This window comes from Arachis ipaensis, chromosome B2 (assembly GCF_059453495.1).
Source record: "Arachis ipaensis isolate K30076 ecotype BB chromosome B2, ASM5945349v1, whole genome shotgun sequence".
NCBI classification, from domain to species: domain Eukaryota; kingdom Viridiplantae; phylum Streptophyta; class Magnoliopsida; order Fabales; family Fabaceae; genus Arachis; species Arachis ipaensis.
Window position 1 is genome coordinate 125,123,865 of NC_142437.1, and position 18,049 is coordinate 125,141,913.

Consider the following 18,049-nt stretch of genomic DNA (forward strand, 5'->3'; position numbering starts at 1 on the left):
ATCAGAGAAATAGTTTTATAAGCAATAGTTTTTTTCTGGTATGCATTGATTTTGATATTTGACAAATCATGGAGAAATTTATCAAGTTAAAATATGAGTTATTACATTATTACTGCCTTCAATGCAGTTATATATAAAGAGAAATAAGGAATAATGGTCGAATTGATATCTAAAAAAAATACTCACAAAGTAATTTCATTTTTAAAAGATTTAAAATTATTTCATTTTGTCCTTAAAAACATATTAATGTGACTTAAATAAATTTTTTTATAATTTTTTATTGATATTATTAGAAATATAATTATTCATATATCTATTCTTTTAGCTTAAGACTTTAAATTCTATATCTAAAAAGTTTAGAATTCAATTTTTAATAAATTTTAAAAAATAAAAAAACAGTATAAGGCAAATAAAATAAAATAAAATTATACAAAATTTAAATAAACCTAAAAAGAGAAAGTTATTTAAAACTTAAAAGATATACGTTTTCTTAATTTAAGTTTTCAGACCTATAATCATTAAATATCACATTAATTAAACTAAAATTTACTTTATGCATTATTAATTACCAGTGATGCCTTGGTACATTGTCAGTAACCATGAATTTTTTTATAGTTAAAAAATAGATGATTGTTATGATGTTTAAAATGTGGTATTTAATTTAAAATATATAAAAAAATAAATTTTAAATATTTAAAAATTATTATAAAAAATAATTAAACAAAAATTAAAAAATAAATAATAAACACTATAAAATTGGCCTAAAAATTAATGGTTAACTTAGTCAAAGGAAAAAAAAAAAGTAAAGAGTACATGCATGACTCCAAATTAATACAAGACAAAAATCTTTCATATATACCATCGTCTTAAACAATTTCAGTGACCAACTAAGTATAATCACGCCAAGTAGCCAACCAAATATAATATAATTAACCACCATGTGTACACTAAAATAATAAGCGATTAGAATATAATATATATTAAAAATAAATTAAAAAAATTTAAAAATTATTAAAATTTATTATTTTTAGACAGTATTTTTAATTATTAATTCAATTTTTTTAGTATAATAATTTAATAATATATTTTTAATCTGCACTTTTAATAATAAGTCCTACTAATTTTTTAACTTTTTTTATAAATTAAATTACATAAATAAATATATAATAAGTTATTTTAATAGTTGATTTTAAGTTACACTTAGTATTTCTTATAATCTTATATATGAACATTAACAAGTCTTTATTGATCACAGGCACTTAGCCTAATAAAACATTGTGGTATATATTAAGCAACACATGGAAAAACAACTAGAAACCACACGTTAATGTTTGGAATTTTAGTTGACTTACACGATGAAACTACTAGTGAAAGACTTTTTTCTTTATTAATTAAATTCAACGGATAGACAAGCAATAACAAGTTGATGTGAGTAGTGCATTCTTGTCTCTCATATGTTAACACAAAAGAATTAGCTTAATTCATTGGGTTTATCATCAAAACACATCATGCTAAGAAGAGCTATCCACACTTTATAAGGCATGCTTTGTTCTCCTTCCCAACTGATGTGGGACCTTACAGTATTTGTATATTATATTATTTATCCATACGCCCCCACATATATCTAAAATGATAAGGAAAAAAACCATACATTGAGACATTTATATATTTATACAGTAGCATAGTGATGAGTGTGAGACACACACTTTGTGACATATCTATCATGATCCCTCAACTTATTGCTTAGCGCGTTTGAATGGGAAGCAATTCAACAAAGAAAATTGACAAATCCATATTCATGAATGAGGCACCCCCAGCCACTTAAGAAATTTCTTGTGGTTCTACTTCATTTTTCTCTTCAATCTTCTTATACTATAAAAAACCCTAACTACTCTCCCCAATAGCATAACATACATACACATTCACAAATCATTTATATTATGGCTAAGTCCTACTATCTTGGAAAGGTGAAAAGGGGTATCTCAAACTTGGTGCATCACAGAAGGGCTAAATCACTAAGTTACATTAGTGATGATGATGAAGATGTTATTATTACCACTACTACTAGTAATAATAATAATAATAACAATAATACTAAGGAAGGGTACTTAACTGTTGTTGCTGAAAAGGGTAGAGAGAAAAAGAGGTTCAGTATTGAGTTGGATTACCTGAATGATCCTGAATTCAAGTTGCTGCTTGATCAAGCTCAGCAAGAATATGGTTTCAGACAGAAGGGAGCTCTTTCTGTCCCTTGCAGGCCTCATGAACTCCAAAAGATTTTGGATGGTGGCAATGAAAGAAGGTTGAGTAGGTCATAATATTCACTATCTAATTTCATGTGTCTTCTGTTTTTCATTTTCAGAGTTAATTAAGCTTTTCTTAATTATTATTATATGTTAAAAAAAAAGAAGAACATGGTTATTATTAGTAGCTAGGGCACCAAAGGTGCTGATGAAATAATATACCATCCCTATGTATGTATGTGTTATAAAAAACTACTAGCTATAGTGATATATAGTTTAGGAAAAATTTCAAGTGTATCGGGAAATACCGGTGTTTCAATTGTTTTAACCGTTGATTTCAATTAATATATATTATATATATTTTTTATAATTCATATCAATGGTTAAAACGACTGGAACACCGGTGTTCTTGATACACCTGAAACTCTTCCTATAGTTTATAGTTTATGTATGTATATTTTATATTATATATACTAAGGCTAATTAAGAAGCCTTTTGGTGCAGCATGGAATAATTTAGATGTTTCGTTCGTTGTATCAATTTTTATGGCTGTTATTAATAAAGATGTATATCATATTATTTTTCTTCTTTGCATACACTATAGAGATCTTGTTAGCAATAGAGCTCATCATCACATCAAGGAATTTGATATTTTGCTTTGTAAATTCAACGTAATTGAAGTTCTTTGATGATTTTTTATGAGTTCGCCTTGTATATTTCTAAAGAAAAATCTTTTATTGATTTTTTATTCGATGAATTTTAAAATCTCATCATTTTTAGCTAATCAAAAGCAAATTTATACTTCAAAAATCTCATATATTTTTTTTTTACTTTCGCTTTGACTTTAATGGTAATTTAAGAGATTTTTTTTTGTTACAATTTAAAATTTTTGGCCACTTCGATCTATTTGGAAAGAGTTTTACTTTTTTTAGTTACAAAATTCGATATTATTATCGTTTTATTCAAACAAAATAAGATAAAAAGATACATTAGTTCAACTAAAAGAGTAAAATGTTGCTAACTTTTACCTCATTCCCCCCAATTAAATAGTTCATCGAACTCAAAAAACTTTTATTTAGAGAGACTAAAAAGTGGTGGTTATCAACCTCCATTTTATCAATCTACTACTATATTTATTAAATCAACCATATTAGATATACATTAAAATTAATTATTAAAATCAACTACTAGTATAAACGACACATGAAAATATATATTAAAATAGCATTTTTGTTACTCAATATGTGTAATAACAAAAGAATTGCAATGTCATACGATAGTGGTGGCAGCAAATTAAATCAAGAGAGACATTTGTTATGGCCATTGCCATTACCAAAATAATGATGTTGATATCAGGAATTTCAGCACATAAAAAAGAACTAAGGTTAATTAGGATAAACATGCAATGAATCATGACATTAGTACATACTAAGTACATATATTTATACTCTATACATGTTAGTTCATACTCTATAGACTATGGTCTATACAACCAAATTAAAAGGATCACAAAATAAAATCATTATTTGACCTCAGAGCAATTATTAGGCCCAACGGGTTCTCTCAAGCAATTAGATATTGCCATAACTGCTGCTTCAATAGATGCATCTTCACCCTGTTTCAACATATATATATGGTAATTAAATCTTCAATGATCTTTAAAAGTGAGATAATATAATTAAGCAAAAATTTAAAAGCAGAGTGTACCTTTTCTTTCCAATAGAAAATGTTACCGTACTTCCCCGCCAAGCGGCTCCAAAAACTGCGAGGAATGTCCAAATCAACCGAAGCTCCAACATTGAAGTTCAATATGTTTCCTAATCAACAGAAACCGCATCATCACGTTTTGTTTAAACAGTTTAATTAGTCTTCAAAAGATGAAAGTATCTTAATCTTACCAAAGGTGGGATCAGCAACAAAGACAACTGTTCTATCATCAACTTGCCAGAAATCTTTAATGGCCAATCCAGGGGTATCGGGGTAATTTTGGGCCAACACTCTCAATTTGTATCCGGTTTCATTTTCAAGATCAGCAATCTCTTGTGCCAGCCTTTTCTCCTGCAAATGTAACACAACAATTCAACATATCATCATATTGTGAAGTGTAGTGGTTCAGCACACATAACTGCTTTAACAGAAAACTCAGAAATGGAAAGCAGTGGCAGTTAGGTAGTTAGCATAATGAATAGAGTATAAATATTAGTGATGTAAAGAGACTTAGGTAGGTCGTTCATTCTATTGTAAAATTTTCAAGTCTTATGATTGCTTTCTTTCTCAAATCAAGAGTGTTCATCATAGCTTTCTTGCTGTGTAAGAGTTCTTGATTAATTTGATACACATCATAATTAACAACCATGCTACGTGTATACCGAAAGTCAGCAACTAAATTAATCATCGGATAGAAATTAACAACATTGCATAACTAATTCAACAGTGAAATAAGAAAAGCTTAGAGAGAGAGGTACCTGTCCGTCGGAGAGGAAGCCGGCAACATCAATGACGGTGGTGAAGTCTTTAGGAAGCAGTTCCGGCTTGTTTACTCCAACTTTTGCTCCCTCCGCAGCTCCAATCCCTGCATACATGCCAATTGAGAACCAACAAAAATCGAAGATATGAGAAGGAATTAAGTTAAATAATTACCTCCGAAGAAGAAACCGAGTGAAAGTGCAGCTGAGAGAGCAAAGTGAAGAGGCTTGGAAGTGATAATGTTGTTGTTGTTGTGAGATGAAGAGAGGTGACACGACAGCGTCTTAGGTGGTTGTTGTAAGTGTGGTGTTCGGAAAGGACGAGACGTATTTGATGATGAGCAAGTCAGACACGAAGATGATGATGGTGATAACGATGCAATCTGAGTTAGATAACGAGCCATCATCATACTTCTTTCTTGCTTTACGCTCTCCTCTTGGAACATATAAATGGGTTAGTTGTGGTGGTTTGAGTTCTGATCATCACCCCTTTGTTTTGGGCTCTGAACTTTACTATTTGGGCTTGAAAAGTGAGTACAACATTCGTGCAGCATGGTGTTACCTATTGTGGGCTTGTTTAATTAACTTGCCCAGTCCAAAAATAAACACTTATTCCTTAAACTTTTTATATCTTTTGGTTCTAATAGTTATGTGGAAACTCAACTCCACTTTCGAATTTAGGGTAGACTAATCCACATCTAATAAAGTATTATTTAGTATTTGCAATACATTATAGACACAGCAATGGTGCTAACTTATTTTTTTTTGTAGGACAATATCTTCATAAACAAAGCCCGTATATAAACTTTGATAAACTTCTACATAAAAATCGTGTAATCTCACTATCAAAAAGGGTTACTTTTCCTAGAAGTCAAACTCATTTTCATTCCATCATTAGAAATTTTTATCAACTGCCTAAGCCATTACTTCAAACTTCAATCTCAAATGTTGAGATTCGAATTGTTTGGTAATCAGAAAGATGCATCTCAAGCAACATTTCCGGTATTTGATTCAGGTCAAACATAAAATGTAATTCATATTCCAGATTGCATGCAAGGGAAAGGGAAAGGAGTGTCAGTTTCCTCCAAGTTTCACAAGCACAGTAAATATAAGACAGTCCCAGCAAGAAGAAACAAATACGGACAGGATCTAAGGGAAGTAAATAGGCCAGTTGTAATAGTATGCATCTCGGTGTTCCTTGTCCCAGGTCTTGTTCCACTGCAAACCACACATGTTTTCGTAAGAATTAAGGTTAGATTTTCACAAACCATTAGCACAAATTATCAGCTCTGTTGGGCGATAAATCTCCAGAAAAATTGCATCTAGAAAAGAAAGCAAAGTGGCATACCAGGAATTCGTAGCGCTGACCCTTCTTCTTTGCCCTTTTCCAATGGTACTGCTCGTATAACATTGCCTTATCATGAAAGCTGCACATTAGAGGATCTTAGTCTAATTTCCGCAAACAAGTTGATGCAAAAGGAAGCAGCAAAAACCAAATCACGAACCGAGAATTAAAAAATAGATGGAATTGGATAAACAAATTAACTCAATATTTTCATTAGCAGGACAATGGATAAGAAAACAAAACCAAGAAGGCAAGAAGAATGCAAGACATAAATCTTGAACCAACACATTCTCTCACCCACAGAGTGATTGTTTGTATCTGCATAACGTGAAGAATTATCTCCTTTCCTTTTTCGTTTAGATTTGAATGTGTTCATTGTTGAAATAGTAGTAACCTACATTACACTCCTAGTTTACACTTCCACCTTTTGAAATATATGAATCCCCTTAAGAGAAAGTTTAGGGGGCCAGCAGATTTTGTGGTTTTTAGCCATCAATTATCCATCAATGATGTTTTTAATGGTGGGAGATTGCATCTAATGGTATAGAATCATTCAATTTCCTTTTGATGGTTAAGTGCTGGCCAGAATTTAACAAAAAGTGCTGGCCCCCTAGCACTCCTCAATTCGTAATTTGTTGGCATATTTGAAAAACCCGAAATAGAGTAAAAACTGAAGCCTATTGAACAGGCAGCCAAGTTCGAGACCTCTCCCATCATCCTCCACCTTATGTTCATGCACTTATCAGAATCGAAATGCCAAAAAAAAAAAAAAATGAATACTTCAAACAAATGCATCAGCACATACACATAACTATACGAATATAACCACACCGAAAAATAGAAAGAGATCAATTTTGTGCATTATAATGAGACAGCATATAATAGCATGCATTATGAGTTCATTGCAGCATTTCTACAAGCACATAACAGACGACCCAATCAACAATCAGCGAAACAAAACAAAAAAACCAACTTGAACAAAAAAAAACTACAGTGAAGTGAACACTAGCCGATTTCTCAATGATTACATAGCCTAAACCCTAAACCCTTTGGTTGAAGGAAAAGAAGGGAGAGTGAGAAAGAGAGATACTTGAAGGTGTAGCTGAGCTGCCACACGTAGGGATTGAAGTAAGTGAGAACCGCGAAAGCGGCGGCTCCGATCCAAATGTTGACGAACCTCTCAGGCTCAGCGTGTGGCACACCTGGGTCTCCACGATACGCTTTTCCGAAATACTTCTCCATCTTCTTCTTCTTTCTCTCTTTCTACAACCACTCCACACTCCGCTTCTTATCCTCTGCTGTGTCACCTTCTTTTATATATTGGCCCTCTACGACGTCGTTTGCTCCTTAGAAGTTCTAATTCTTTTCCATAGGAAGGTAGGTCCATGGGCCATTGCTTAAAAAAAGCAGATATCTCTCATGGGCTCCAAAAATGAGCTAAACCTTAATGCATTTGAAAATGTTTGGGCCAAAGTTTTGGCAGTTGATCTTGGGCTGAAAGCCTCCAAAAATTTATTTTTGTTTTATTAAGAAATTTTTTGTGACTCCGTTTTATTAACTTTTAACGCTATGGACCAAAAAAAATAAAAACTTTTAACGCTGATTAATCCACCTAAAATGAGGCATGGCGCCAAAATTTAAGAAATAATGTATGAAAGCAGAATTCAGAAAAAGCAGTTCCTGAGCAAAACAAATAAAAGAAAAGCAGTTAAAGTTGGCTGATTTTGATTGTGTTGCAGAAATATTTACCTCTTGAGGAAGGTGCCAACGTACATAGCCATATATGTGAAGAGTAGGGTGAAATAAATCAAATCATGTGAAATTATCTTATTTGAGTGTATCTGATCCAAATTCACATGCTGCTATATATGGTAAAGAGTAAAGACAAATACATTGTAGGGGTATATACTATATAGTATATACACATGATTTGAACCTTTGCTTTTCTATTCCAATGGGGCCATGTATGGGGTACGGTCCTCCAAAGTAGAACTCGCTCCCTTCTTAAACCTAATTATCATAACCACGTAATGTATGAAATATACATGTATTTGTCTGTGAATTGATTTTATTAGATTACTTTATATATAGCATAAATATGACCTTGGATATGCCGTTGCTAGGATCCCAGGAACATGAGACACTTTTCACGTTATGCCGACAGTTATATCCACCTTAAAGGGAATCATCTTATTTTCAACATTCTAAGCTAAATTTGGAAAAACGTTCAGTGTGTATCGTTATTTTTTTTAGTTTCTATATGTTCGGAGCGCAGATAATACATTCTGTTGTTGCTTAATGATAAATTCATAATAATGTGACTAATAATGTATAAAATCAAATATATAACTTCAAAACATTTAGTTTAAACAGGTTAATGTACTATGAATTATATATAATTATTTATAGAGCAATGCTAGGGGGCAGCAACATTTGTGATTGGTAGCCATCAATTAGCCATCAATGATAATTTGATGGTGTGAGATTGGTGTGAGATATCATCCAATGGCTCATATTTTTCTGCTGGTTACATGCTGGCCAAAATGCAATAAAATTGCTGTCCCCCTAGACTTTTCCTTATTTATATGTACTTATTTAATAATTTTAAATTTAAAAAAAAAAAAGAATTTCGTAATAATTCTCTGTCGTATTAATAAATAAATTCCCTTCCTTATATCATTTCGATTCTCTCTGTCGGCTCACTGCTACTTTATAGAGATAGACCTCCATATCTCACTCATGGCTCCCTATCATTTACTGTGCTTTCTCTCAATCTTTAATGTACTTTTTTTTTTCTTCATTTTTTTTATATTAGAACTAATATTATATATGTCTAATCTAATGAATAAGGTATATAATATGTACGTGTATCTATCACTAACACAATATTATCCCGTAATAACTTAACATGTACCCATTCATATTTACATTGTCCATTATTTTAAGTGCATTATTAGATTTCCTTTTTTTATTTAAAAAAAAAATCAATTGAAATTTCATGGTGGGTGATGACTAAGATGATATTCAGAGAAACAGTTTTGCTTTCAATAATGTGTGATGATGAATAAAAGTTCTATCTTATCAGGGAGCTAGGAAGGGGAAATTATTTGAGAATCGAGAACAATTAAAAAAGATCATTGTCATGCATATTACATGGACATAATCACTTTTAGGTTTAGGGTTTATTTTCTGGTGGCTAAAAAATGTTGGTGATGAAATTCTATCTTTCAACCATGTGATATAAAAAACTTTCAAGCTTGATTAGACTGTAATTTTCATTTTTGTCCCCCTTATTCAATTTCCTCTATCGCAAATAAACACTAGATTAGTTAGATCTTAGATGTATGATAAACAATGAAACACCACCTTACTCTGTGTTTTGTGGCTTAAAATCAGCAAATTAATAAAGTTGTTAATCACACCTTGTACACGTTTCCCATCAATCACAAACTTTCCATCACATCTATTCTGATTTCTTCTTGAACTTTATATAGCTAACCACATTATTTTTGTGAGGTCTCTATATATTGACCACTTTACGAGGGTGAAATTCAAGTTCACTTTCAATATGTGACAACCAATATAAAAGCTCTACTTTCTATCGATTTGAACGCAAATTATTTAAGAAAACAACAAAAGTATTGGTCTCGTCATCAATAACACTATCTTTCTTATATTGATTGATAGGTTAGTTGTTTTTACTTTTTAACACTTTTTATATATTTACAAACCAATGCACCTAATAAATATACTTTATATAGTTAGAATTTAAAATGGCTAAAAGTCTAACGGTATATATAGATGCATATATAATGCAACACAACGAACTAAAACCTTTAAACTTTGTTGATAGACTATTTATAATTTAATTATTGAAAATGTAGCATTGTTATTGGAGTTAATAGTCAAATTCGTCTCCTAAAAGATCACCCATTCTTTAAATTAGTTCTCAAGATTTTTTTAGTCATATTAGTCCTTAAAAAATAAAACATAAGTCAAATTGGTCCTTCCGTTAGTTAGATGATAACGGCTGATGACGTGTCACAATATAATTGGTTGACGTGTAAAAAAATTATTTATAATCAAAATAGTCCATGAAAATTTAGATGTAAGTCATTTTCATCCTTAAAATTTTAAAAATTAATCAAATTAGTCCTTATATAAATTTCTTTTTTTTTCTTCATAATATTAAATTTGAAGTATTTTTTATAGTACTAATTTTAAAATTATTCCTTAATAAATAAAATTTTCTTTACATAAAATAATAAAAATAATTTAAATTATTATAAAGTTATTTTGTCATTTGTATTTTAAATTGTATATTTTCAATTTGTAATTTTTTTATAGCAAATTTTTTTTATTTAAACGAATTTATCAAATTATTATTAATTATATATTTAAAAATTTAATATTTTAAATCTTACTATATAATATAATATTTATTTTAAAATTAAAATCTTTTAAATTTTTTAAAATTATAATTTTTATTATTATTTAATATATATGGTAGACTCAATAATTTTTATTATTATTAAAATTAGTACAATCAAAAAATATTTTAAATTTAATATTACGAAGAAAAAGTAAAAGAAATTTATATAAGGACTAATTTGATTAATTTTAAAAATTTTAAGAATGAAAATGACTTACGTCTAAACTTTCAGGGACTATTTTGATTCTAAATAACTTTTTTACACATCAAGTGACACGTGACATGCTAGGTGTCACTAACCTGACACGTCAACCAATCATCTTGTGACATGTGGCAACCTACTACGTTATCATGCCACGTGGCACTCAACGTGACACATTATCATGCCGTTATCATCTAACTAACGGAAGAATCAATTTGACTTACGTTTTATCTTTTAAGGACTAATATGACTAAAAAAAAAATTTAAAGATTAATTTAAAGAATGAGTGATCTTTTAAGAACGAGTTTGACTATTAACTCATCGATATTGTGACGACCAAGCATGCATGTGATAATGGATTATCGATGAGTCCTGCCAACGTACGAATGAACAAGGAAACCTAAGCTACTGTTTTTATTTATTCAAAGTTGTGGTCATTGTGTGACCAAGTCCATTAGTTACTGTTTCTGTGTGGATTCACATATTAAATTTCAGTCAATTCCAACTTGATGGTGAGCTTTTGTTGATGCTTCGAAGTTGCAACAAAACACTCCTAATCATCAATAGTTGATCATGTTAACTAGCATTGCACCCTTTTTGTCTGTTTAATTATACAAAATATTATTTTGAGACAAATATTTTAAAAGAATTTAATTTTAATGTATTATCAGTATAAAATTATTTTATACATACGTGTTTTTAGTTACATATTAATAAAAATAACTATTTTTTATAATAACTGTGTAAATAATTATCTAAAAAAACGATTATAATTACACAATTATATAAAAAATTAAATTTATTAAGATGTTTAGTACGATTTCATAAACACCATAAAAAATGCCTGATACAAAAAGTTCTTGCAGGGGAAAAAACCATTTTTAATTTAAAAAAAAAAAAAAGTGAAAAGTTAACGATGAATGGGTTGTATCTCCAAGAAAAAATAATATATAAATACATTTGAGACCTGTTATTGTCTGATACTTTTTTAGCACAATGACATTGTGATGGATTTCTAGAAAAGTGACTAAACAATAATAGTTGGATCGAGTACATACACGTTTCATTTTATTTTTAAAATCGTAAGCATACATTTTTGTTTCTAAAATTTTGAAGGTACTGATATAGTTTCCAAAATTGTATTCAATAGGTTAATTTATTGTTTGTTAGTCAATTGTTAATCAAATTTTATTAGATCTTTATATGTTTAATCGTTAAGTAGTGATATGTTTGTAAAATAGTAGTGTTTAATTAATTATTTACTAAGTGAGAACTCTAATGCGCTTTTTTCGTACAAAATTGATAATCGAAAATTGTCATGTGATAATTTTAATAAATAAATATATTATTTGAACACTAAAATTAACTACTAAAATTAATCACCAATGTATTTGTGTATAAATACATGTGTGGTTTAATTTATTTTCAATGTGTATTTATATTTCAGCATGTATTTTATACTAGTGACTAACTTTAGTGACTCATTTTAGTGTACATATAACATAAATCTTTAATAAAATATGTTAAATCATCTACCAAATTTTCAATTATTATCTTTATAAAAAAAATTATTACATATGAGTCTTCATTTATATACTATTAATTCACTTACAAATATCTAGTATTTATTATATATTACTAATTTTACAACTAAAATATATCATAAGTTATTCTTTCGTTGTAATTGAAATCAAATTAAATTAAAAGGTTATCTTCTCCTCTTCTTTTCTCAATTTCTCTCATTCCTTCACCTACTCTATCTCTCCTATATATTATTATTATCAATGACTAATTATAAATTTAACAATCAAAATATATAACATGACATTCTCCAATTGTAATTAAAATATTAAAATTAAAATTAAAATACAATTATATTATATTATTAATTTAATAATTAAAATGTGTCACATGACACTCTCTCATTAAGATTAAAATACAACATTTTCTTTTAAAATTAATAAATTTCCTTCATCCATCCTTTTATCTACCTCTCTCTCCTTCTCTATTTCTCTCTACCATTTTCACTCTAATTTATATTTTATATTACTAATTTGACAAACCAAAATATTTCACGAGATATTCTTTCATTACAATTAAAATAAAATTTTTTCCTCTAAAATTAACAAACTCCTACTCTCCTTCTTATTTATCTTTCTGCCTCTTTTCTCTCTCATTTTATATCTCTCTACCTTTTTGTTTTAAAAAATTAATAAAAAATATTATAATTTAAATAAATTCATAAAATTATAAAAAATACATTAAATTTATAAGTAAACATAATTAAAAATAATTTCATAATATTATTCACATAAAAATATATTATTATTTATGTATTTTTTTTAGTTTTTTATTTAATTTTAATTTTTTATCGCTTATATTTCTAATCTATATTTTCACTTCTCATCCTTTAAATATTTATTACATATAACTTGAAGATAATACTAATATTGTGATTAATAATTAGAATTCAGATTCGATTGTTTAAAAAAATTGATTTTGAATTAATTTTATAACAAGCAATATAAAATTTTTATACTAATATTTAATTATATTTTGATATATATAGGGAGAAAAAATATTATTTTTAAATAACAAACATAAAAATTAATTATTTTTATTTGTGCTACACACTTAATATCTAATCAAATATAAATATATACACATTAAATTCTTTCAAGTTTTAGATAATAAATATTACATTAATTATTATTAAAATTAAACTCTTAAAAATAATAATTAAAAAATTTATTATTTAATTTTTTATCTACAAAGATCTTGATATTTTAAACCGACAGCAATTTTTGTCTCATACGAATTTTTTATAAAATAATTTGATTTTATAAATTTTTTGTGTCATAATCTATAATATTAAAACAAAGCCAATATAATTTTAAAAAATTTACAATATTGTTACGAATAAATACACTAGTAATATATAATGGCTATATCTATGATTTCTTTCTTTTGTTTTTCCTCTTCAATATAAGTAAATTTGTTTGTTTATACATTCAATAGTAGTCATGTTACTATAAGCCTTTTTTTTTTTCCATAACATGGTTGTGTATTATTACAGGAGAAAACATGTTAAAAATCTGGAAAATAATTCAAATGAGTAGTGTCCTATTTTTTTCACGGGGAAATGCACTGTGATCTCTCTTGGCTTTCCATCTATAAATAGTAAGTTTCAATTTGGACTTATATAAGATAAAGCCATGAATGAAGGCAGTAGGACTTCATTACTCAGAAATTGACTTGGAATCACAGTGCTAACAGAAGTTCGGGGAATGAAATAGGGTTACTGGGTTAGCAAAGTTTCGGGAGCCCTTTTTTTTCTTGAAATGGAAAAAGAGGGAAAAGGGTACACAAAAGCTCACAGGAGGATAGAGAGAACAGCAGTCAAGAACTATGACCAGAGAATTTGGAGAGGATCAGAATCAATTATGTTAAGTATTATGTTAAGTGTATGTTAAAATTAATTATTAATATAAAATATATATTAAAAATAAATTAAAATATACGTGATAATTAATTTTTGGTGTGTATAGTATTTTTAAATCAAGATAGTTAAAAAATTGAGATAAAATAGAATGGACCATAGCTAAAAAAAAATATAATAGATAAAATCTTTAATAAATAATTAAAAAATTACATCATTTGGTTGTTATTGAGTTTAAAGTTGTCGGTAAAAGCGATCATTAATTCCGATAGTAATAAATTCAACAATACTTAATAAATTTTTTGTAGTGAATATACTAATAATATAAACCATCTTACATAATTGTTAAATCATATTCATTTTTTCGAAAAATTATTTATGTAAATAATATAAAAAATAAATATTTTTATTGATAAATACACATATAAAATTAATGGGTAAAGTATACTTTTTGTCCTTGAAGTTTGGCAAAAATACCCCTAAGTTTTATTTTGTTTCAATTTTGTCGTAAAAGTTTTCGATTTGCATCAAATATACCCTCGACGGCTAAATTCTCAAAACAATTAAGATCAATCTAACAATAATGCATGAAAATTATGCTTGATTTGTTTGTATTGAGGGTTGTTCTTATGAAATTGTTGTTGAATTGGTCTTTAATTTTTTGAAAAATTAGTCGTCAGGGGTATATTTGATGTAAATCGAAAACTTTTGGGATAAAATTGAAACAAAATAAAACTTAAGGATATTTTTGAAACTTTTGTCAAACTTCAGGAACAAAAAATATACTTTACCCAAAATTAATTTATATTGACCATCCATCAAAATTATTTTAATTACTTTTATCCAAATCGGAATATAGAAATACTCCTCTCAAAATTATTGCTGTCAAACTGCCACTAAACGTATAGATAGTGGAAATTGAAGAAACTGCCGCTAATGGCCACGGCTATGAGTCGTTTCTGTTGTAGTGATTATTCCTAACAAAATTTCTGAGCATACATAAAGCTAATTAAATTAAACAAAGGCATAGTTACTTTAATTTATACATGCACTACGCATATTTATTTCAAGGCACGCATCAATGTATGTGAAAAAATATATATATATGTAATTGATGAACCTCTACAATCCAATGAAATTAACAAGTAAACTTTTTACCATTAATTAAAATAACATAAAAAAAAATGAAAGTAGAGAAGAAGCACCTAATACACAAAATTAGAATACCAATTAATTAATAACTGCGCTCATCCCAACAAAGAAGCATTGCTACGCATCGGCGAAGAATGTAGAATTTGGCTCTTTGCTCCTTCACGAGATGCCTGCACTTCTTCCCAAAAGACTTATTGTTGTTGTGGCAAGCACTTCTATTGCAAACTTGTTCTTCTCCTTGCTGTTTCTGATGATTATTATTATTACTTCGACTTATTGTGGCGGTTTCTTTTGCTGCCATGGATGAATATTAATTAATGATTTATAATATGTGTGTGGAGCAATATATATATAGCTGATGATGAGTACGTGGATATGTTGTATGTTGTGATATTCGAAGATAGTAAATTCGGGATCTTCTAGATTATGTTCTTCATGGACATACATACATTGATGTTATTTTAACCTAACAGTTGACATACATACAGTAACAAAGGGACAAAAAGGATTGGCCCATTGTCTATGTTCTTTAATTTGTTTTGTTTTTGGGAAAGATAATGTAATTTCCTGTAATTTACTCCCTCTCCTGCCTTTTCACACTTTTTAATTTAGATATAGAAAGAGAAGTGGTGTAGGACGTAGTTATGGAGCGTATGAGTACTTTACGTAGTTGTGGTGTCAAGAGCAAATCGGTGCGTTTGAAAAATTAAAAAAATTTGCAGTACACAAATCGGACCGTCTGATTTGTGTTTTAGACCATTAAAGAAATTTTAATATTAAAATCGGACCATCCAACTTTTGTTTTCAAAATTAAAAAAAAAAAATTAAAGTATAAATCGGATTTTTCTCCACACAAATCGCACCATCCGATTTGTGTTCTTAATTTTTTTAATAAAAAAATCGGACACTCTGTTTTCTTCACTTCATAATTCAGAAAAAAACTGTCCTTACATTCGTGTCTAGTATCACCCACTTCCATAACCATGCACAACACACACAATTTACATATCCAAATTCATCACTAATTAATATTTTTTAATAATAAATTATGTTTATGATATAAATAGTATACGAGATAAAATTATAAAATTACGAAATTACTTGTTTTAAAAATTTAATTTGATAGATGGATAACAATATGTAGGTGATTATATATATCTCATTACTAAGGGAGTAAGTTAATTTTTGTTTTCCTTTTATTTATATCTTATAAGCACTATATTCCTTGAGTGAAATAATTAAGGGTAAAGTACTAAATTGGTCTCCTATTTTTAGGCGTAATTTTGTTTTGGTCCCTAAGGTTTAAAGTGTCCTATTTGAATCCAAAAAAGTTTCATTTAGTTTCAATATAGTCCTACCGTGAGATCAAAGTTAAATAATTAACGAAATGTCCTATATGATAGCAGTACAAGAATATAGTCGATAATTTGGAGAATAAATACAAGCTCTAAAGTCATAAAATCAACTGTGGATGCATCAATACATTTATTTATCATTTTCTTACAATTTAAATGAAATATTTTCTATATAACTAAGGAAAATGATAAATAAATGTATTGATGCATCCACGGTTGATTTTGTGCCTCTAGAACTTGTACTTATTCTCCATATTATCGACCTTGTTCTTGTATTGTTGTCATGTAGGATATTTTGTTAATTATTTAACTTTGACCTCACAGTGGAACTATATTGAAGCTAAATGAAACTTTTTTGGATTCAAATAGGACACTTTAAACCTTAAGGACTAAAACAGGATTACACCCAAACGTAGGGACCAATTTAATACTTTACCCAATAATTAATAATGCTACATATATATGAGAATTATTTGAAAGAATAGTAGTGCTTTTTTTTTCTTTCAATTGAGAAGTGCGCTTACCTACTTTATATAAACCGCATGCATCACTTAAAAACCTATTTCCAAATACTAAAATCAGACTTATTGTAAGAATACACTTCTTTAAGAAAAATTTAAACCCAATTCCCACTTAGCTGCTTCTTTATTCCACATAAAAACTAACATAATTAATATCTCACATTTGGTCAACATTATTATTTGTAAAGATTCAATAACTACTGGTCGCCTGAATGAAGATAGGCTTACAGTATATAGTGATCATCATTCTAGAAAAAATCTTTTTTTTTTTTAAATTAAAAGTAAAATTCGAAGATTTCTAGGAGAGGATAGAGAGAGTGCACCATTTGAGCTATAACTCGTTGGCCATTCTAAAAAAAATCTTAACAGCAAAAAGTTTAACTATTTGATAGATTTTTTTAATAACTATACTACGTGTACATCAAAATCAGTCGTCAAAACCAATCACTATAAAATATATGTTAAAATAGAAATATACATTGAAAATAAATTTAAAACTATATATGTATTTATATACAAATACATTAATGACTAATTTTAATATACGAATAGATTTTTGAAAAACTCCCATTTCAGCTAGACCAAGAAAAATGGAGTCATCACTTTTATCTCAGATTATATAGTTACTGATTTCTTAGAGATAGGGCTGCTAAATAATAAGTATGGAAATGTATTATTATTATTATTTTGAAGTGGTTTTCTTACTTTATTGATGAATGCAAAAAAAGAAGCAAATATGATGTAAGATTTGACACCATGTCGTGTAGCTTTATAAAACCTGGCCCAACCTATTTCATATATGCCTTAAATATGCAAAACAATTTGGCGAATGATGAACTTTTTGGCCAGTTGAAGCTGTGCACTTATATAGAACCTATTCAACCCCCTAAGATTT

At 28.4% G+C, this 18,049-nt stretch overlaps 3 protein-coding genes across 3 annotated transcripts; 1 reads left to right on the plus strand and 2 right to left on the minus strand.

Annotated features, from left to right (window-relative positions):
• Positions 1-1,842: 1,842 nt before the first annotated feature.
• On the plus strand, positions 1,843-2,471 carry LOC107628081 (SAUR-like auxin-responsive protein family). The gene has a single exon (XM_016330890.2). The coding sequence runs from the start codon at positions 1,941-1,943 to the stop codon at positions 2,316-2,318; it is 378 nt and encodes a 125-aa protein (XP_016186376.1). The 5' UTR covers positions 1,843-1,940; the 3' UTR covers positions 2,319-2,471.
• Positions 2,472-3,553: 1,082 nt separating this feature from the next.
• Positions 3,554-5,291, minus strand: LOC107626479 (thylakoid lumen 15.0 kDa protein). Its single transcript, XM_016329367.2, has 5 exons — positions 4,884-5,291; positions 4,709-4,815; positions 4,142-4,301; positions 3,951-4,060; positions 3,554-3,858 (listed from the first exon to the last, which is right to left on the minus strand). Exons 1-5 carry the CDS (start codon positions 5,152-5,154, stop codon positions 3,766-3,768), a joined length of 741 nt encoding a protein of 246 aa, XP_016184853.1. The 5' UTR covers positions 5,155-5,291; the 3' UTR covers positions 3,554-3,765.
• Positions 5,292-5,713: 422 nt separating this feature from the next.
• LOC107626482 (actin T1-like protein) lies at positions 5,714-7,343 on the minus strand. The gene is made up of 3 exons (XM_016329369.3): positions 7,144-7,343; positions 6,057-6,135; positions 5,714-5,926 (listed from the first exon to the last, which is right to left on the minus strand). The coding sequence occupies exons 1-3, from the start codon at positions 7,293-7,295 to the stop codon at positions 5,858-5,860; spliced, it is 300 nt and encodes a 99-aa protein (XP_016184855.1). The 5' UTR covers positions 7,296-7,343; the 3' UTR covers positions 5,714-5,857.
• Between the last annotated feature and the right edge of the window lie 10,706 nt (positions 7,344-18,049).

Coding starts and splice junctions, on each gene's coding strand:
- LOC107628081 (XM_016330890.2), top strand. CDS start 1,941: ATGGCTAAGTCCTACTATCTTGGAAAGGTGAAAAGGGGTATCTCAAAC.
- LOC107626479 (XM_016329367.2), bottom strand. CDS start 5,154: ATGTTCCAAGAGGAGAGCGTAAAGCAAGAAAGAAGTATGATGATGGCT. Junction 4,302..4,708: donor GCTTCCTCTCCGACGGACAG/GTACCTCTCTCT, acceptor TTACATTTGCAG/GAGAAAAGGCTGGCACAAGA. Junction 3,859..3,950: donor TTTTCTATTGGAAAGAAAAG/GTACACTCTGCT, acceptor ATGTTGAAACAG/GGTGAAGATGCATCTATTGA.
- LOC107626482 (XM_016329369.3), bottom strand. CDS start 7,295: ATGGAGAAGTATTTCGGAAAAGCGTATCGTGGAGACCCAGGTGTGCCA. Junction 6,136..7,143: donor CAGCTCAGCTACACCTTCAA/GTATCTCTCTTT, acceptor TCTAATGTGCAG/CTTTCATGATAAGGCAATGT. Junction 5,927..6,056: donor GTCAGCGCTACGAATTCCTG/GTATGCCACTTT, acceptor TGTGGTTTGCAG/TGGAACAAGACCTGGGACAA.